Source organism: Lipotes vexillifer, unplaced genomic scaffold (assembly GCF_000442215.2).
Source record: "Lipotes vexillifer unplaced genomic scaffold, Lipotes_vexillifer_v1.1 scaffold545, whole genome shotgun sequence".
Taxonomy (NCBI): domain Eukaryota; kingdom Metazoa; phylum Chordata; class Mammalia; order Artiodactyla; family Lipotidae; genus Lipotes; species Lipotes vexillifer.
Genome location: NW_006779129.1, coordinates 993,217 through 997,883, shown reverse-complemented (window position 1 = coordinate 997,883; position 4,667 = coordinate 993,217). Strand labels below are relative to the sequence as shown.

At 63.6% G+C, this 4,667-nt stretch overlaps 1 protein-coding gene across 1 annotated transcript in view; it reads right to left on the bottom strand.

Annotated features, from left to right (window-relative positions):
• SLC19A1 (solute carrier family 19 member 1) overlaps positions 1-4,307 on the bottom strand; it is a 16,822-nt gene extending 12,515 nt beyond the window's left edge. Inside the window, exons 1-2 of the mRNA XM_007452505.1 lie at positions 4,119-4,307; positions 2-69 (exon numbers count right to left, since the gene is read on the bottom strand). Of these exons, the coding sequence (XP_007452567.1) occupies positions 2-69; positions 4,119-4,307 (257 nt within the window). The remainder of the gene's footprint in view (position 1; positions 70-4,118) is intronic.
• Positions 4,308-4,667: the final 360 nt, after the last annotated feature.

Sequence of the window (4,667 nt, the reverse complement as noted above, 5' to 3'; positions counted from 1 at the left end):
CAGCAGGAAGATGGGCACCAGCACTGCCAGGTAGGAGTAGGACAGCACGGGCGTGATCTCGTTGGTGACCTGGGGGATGGCAGGCGTGTGACCCCGAGCCCCGGGAGCGCCCGTCACCCATCACGTCTACCAGGCTTGGCCAGGTGCCTGGGAGCCCCACCCGGACCCCACGCACCCCTTTAGCGTGGCGCCCCACCAGGACTACGTGGGGAGCGCCGTCCTCCAAAAACTTGCAGCCCGTTAAGACTGTCCAGGGCAGCCAGGGAAATGGAGCAAAGCACAGCCCGAGCCCCACACCGTGCTCTACCCTATCCCCCACGGGTGTGCTTCTCAGACAGTAGCTCGGTGCTAACACACGCAGAGAGCTGGTAAGTACGCCGAAAATAATCAGTAACTACGTGCTAAGCCATGCTGATCCAGGCTTGTTTGTTTCTAACGAAATAAAAACGTAATATGATTTCACCTTAAGTCTACCGATACAGAAAACAGAGCTGCGACCAATCTACACTCATGCTGGCCGCCAAGGAAGGCCTTCAGTGGCCGGTCCCACTCGGTCCCAGGGCACAGGGGATGCAGGAGAGGAGCGGGCCCTCAACCCCCCTTTGCCAGGCAGGACTAGGGGGATGCATCCACGGGACCCAGGACTCCCGGCTCCACCAAGGGAGCTGCCCGCAGCCTCAGCCACTCAGCTCTCCACTCAAAGAGGGCTGGCCCAGTAGGACCCCCCCTCCTGGGCACACAGGCCAGAGGCCCGAGCCACAGACCCACTTGGGACGACAGCCAGCTGTGCCCCTGGCCGCCCAGGAAGGGCCATCCTGGACCCAACTGGGCCCAGCCCCCAGCAAGAGGTCCCAGCTCACGAGAGGCCCAGGTCCCTGGCCTTGGCCCCTTCCTGGGGCATGGACATGGGAGGCACCCTGTGCTCAGAGCCTCTCCTGAGGTCCCAGGTGGGTTTTCAGCAGGTGGCCCCTCACAGGAGTTGCACCAGACCCCATCTGACACCTCCCAGGGGCTCCGACTGAGAGCCCCACCCAGGGATTCCACCTGACGCTGCCCAGGGCCCGGCCATAGCTCAGATCAGCCAGGTCAGCACCAGGTGAGCCTCGGGCCTTGTTGGGATCTCAGAGGCTTTGGCCTCCCTTGGGTCCTACCTGACTCCGGGTGCTAACCTTGACTCAGGCCTGACCATCTGCTAACACCATGGGGCGATCCCTGCACCAGCCCAGGGGGTCCTCAGCCCTGCAAGGCCAGCAGGCACCGAGGCCCACTTTACAGACGCTACCGAGGACCCAGGGCTGAGCCCAGGCCAGCACGGCCGCTTAGCGGCCGGCTCACCTGCGGGTTTCTGCAGCCCTCGAATCTGTCCACCCAGGATGCGCCACCTGACCAGCCAGCCCCAGGGCAGCTCTTCCCAGTGTGTGCCCAGGACCCCGGGCTAGCACGCACACCCACCACCTCCAGGGTTCCCCTGCCCGGTGGCCTCCTGCACCACACGCCCACCAGAAGCCATGGCTGACCCCAAAGGCTGTGGTCCCCCAAACACCGAGCGCTAATGGCCCCAGGACAGTCCGAGACTGTATTGGTGCAAGTCCGGCCCCGGGACAGGATGAGTAACCAGCGCTGGTCCCAGAGGGGTAAGAGCCTTGTTTATGGAAAATTCCTGGAACATCAAACCATCCCTCAGTTAGCTGACGAAACCTCTTGGCAGATGGCTTGCACAGCTGCAAGGGCCACGGGGTCAGAGCTGAGGGAGACCAGCTGGTCTTTTCCTCCCGTTGCTGCTGCCCACACTTCTCAGGCTGGGCAAACACACAGGCCAGGCGAGAGGCTGACCCTCACACCTGTGAGGCGCTGGGAGCACGGGCACCCACCAAGTCCCTGGGGCAGCTGGCACGAGGACAGCCTCCTACTGGCCTCAGTCCAGCATCGCTGGGCCACGTTCCCAACACCTCGGTTTGGACGGGCCGGGTCCAGGCTGATGGGCAGGACATGGGAGCTGGGCCCAGGTGGCTTCAGGGCGGCAGCTGCTCTGAAGTCAGGAGGCCTGGCTGGGGCCCCACAGCAGCCAGGACCAGGACGGGGTGCCGGGGGCCCTGAGAACCGGCAGGACCAGGGGAGCAGGGCAGGGCCAGGCCAGGCCAGAGGGGACCTGAATGCCAAGAGGAGCAGCCCCTAGAGTCAACACCTGGCAGCACCCAGAGGGGTGCCGAGTCCTGCCTGATGGGGAGGGAGGACAGGACAGGGGCCGCCACGGAGGATCCCACCAGCACGCCAGGGTCAGCCATGGGCTTGGAAGGACTGCTGTGTGAAGCGCCCGTCACATAGCAGGGTCATGATGTGAAGGGCAGGGGTCATCATGGAGCGGGTGGGGGCATGATCCAACCCAGGCAGCTCAGATGCAGAGGAATCACAGGCCCAAAGGCGCAAAGCAAAGCTCGGACCCTCCCGGAGGTGCTTCACGAACCGGGGGTGGCGGCACGCAGGGCAACACTCAGCACAAACCAAAAGGAAAACCCGGCAGCATGAAAAGGTGAAGCTGCGGCATAAAAGGACATGGCAAGCAGGGAGGAGGCCAGCGCAGACAGGAGAAGCCGCTGCCCACAGGCGGCGGATCCCGCCAGCGCCAGGAGCCTGCCAGGCACAGGAAGGCAGACGCCCGCAGGGAGGGGGAGACTGGCTGAGGCCTCGCTCTGGGGACAGCCAGGAACACGGCACCGCGGCAGAAATCGAGGAAATGCAAACCCAGAAGCAAGCTCTTCCATCTATCAGATGGGCAGAAACTCAACAGCGCCTCGCGGGTGCTGGCCCGAGGAGCTGGCAGCAGCCTCACGCTGCAGGGGGTCACAGCAGGAAGCCACCAGCAGCAGCATTTCCCCCAGGGACGAGCTGGAGACCCCTGGAGCAGGGGTGGGCAGGCCCTCGGTTTGAGGTTTGAGGTTCTGAATGCAAGTTGGGCAGCAGCAGCCCGAATCTGTGTGGGAGGGCCACAGACCCATGGGGCTCTTCCCAGACGGGCCTCTGCCGTCCTCTGGTCACGTCCAAGGCCTGGTGGGTGGCTTAATTCCTGCAACCTACTGTTTAATCAGTTAATGCGTGAGCTAAGACGGCAGGTGGGGGGAGTTCATGACAGGTTTTCCTTCTTGTTATTTTCACAGAGCTTCCCACTCACTCCTACGTCATCTCCGCAGTGGAAGACAGCCCCTTGCAGAACAGAGTGGTGTCCAGGGAACTGGCCAATCAGTGAGCGAGGAATGTGCCAGACCGGCTGCTCGAGGGAGGCAAGCCCCCACCCCGGACTCACCTGGGAAGTGACCCCTCTGGCTGCAGTGCTGGCCGTGCGGTCAGACACAATCACGCACACACAGCTTTGAGCCTGTGCACGCGGCCCTGGCACCCCGGTGTATCCATTTTCCAAGAGGACCACTTTGAGGGAACAGGCCTCATCTGCACGGCGACTCCACGTGACTTAATTCTGGGGTCGGTGAGGGGTTGGGGCCGAGCTTTGGACCAGGCAGAGGCAGGGGCTCCCTGAAGAAATCAAGTGGGAAATCCAGGTGGGAGCCAACGGGGGCCAGCGACAGGGGGTGTGGAGGCCAGTGGCCACCATGGAGGGGACAGACAGGGCTGGTGGGCCGGGGCCAGTCTCTGCGGTGGCGGGCGGTCCTCACGCAGGACGAGCAGGTGTGGTGACCACAGCCCTGACCGTGAGGTTCATCAACCAGCGGCCTCCGAGCCCGTCCAATCTGTTTTATTTTATGGAGGCGGAAACCGGGAGGAACGCTGCCTGCTGCCACCTCTACTACACGCTTGATCCCAGAGACTCCCGTCGGGTATGAGCTTATTAGTCAGGTTCCAATGAGATCCTTTGTCCTTGTTCTGAGCAAAAGGCAAATTCCTTCCATAATCCCTTCGGGCAAGCAGGCCTCTGCTGGAAGCAAGGGCCCAGCGGGCGGGTGGGGGGCCCCCTTGCGCTCTCCCCTCAGAGGCCCACGGCAGGCATGGACCCCTCTGCCGGACCCGCCATCCCTTTAACAGCGGGGACCTGGTAGCTGCCAGCACCCGCAGCCCGAGCAGCCCCCGCACTCCGGCCCAGCCCGCCCACACGCGCACCCACGTGCCTGCTTCTGCGTGAAGTTCTTGTCGGGGCCCAGGAGGTAAGGCGTGATGAAGCTCTCCCCGGGCCGCATCTGGGCCATGAAGCCATAGAAGCAGAGGCAGAACACCAGGCTCCACCAGGACTGCAGCTTGCGGCCCGGCCTGGGCTCCGCTGGCACCTGCTTCTCCACCTCCGGGCCGGAGAGGGCCATGCTGCCCAGGTCCCCGACGGCCCTGCAGGAGACCGAAGGGGACGCTGTACCTAGGAAGGAGAGCCAGAGTCAGGGCAGCTCAGGAGACAGCCCGCAGCCGGCTCCCACCCCCGGAAACTTGGCTCCTCCCCGTCATTCAATCGGGCTCAACCTCACAAGGTGGAGAGGCCTCAGCCCCAGCCCCAGTCCCAGCCCCGTGGTCCAACCTGGAGCTTGTGACGACCCAGGAGCCAGGCCCACAGCCAGGCCACGCTGTCACCACTTCTGGGGGCTCCAGGGCTGCAGCTCCCACAGGGTGGCTGCCAGCCACGTGGGGCCCATAAATGTCAAGGAATGAAAACTAAATGCAATTTAAGATCC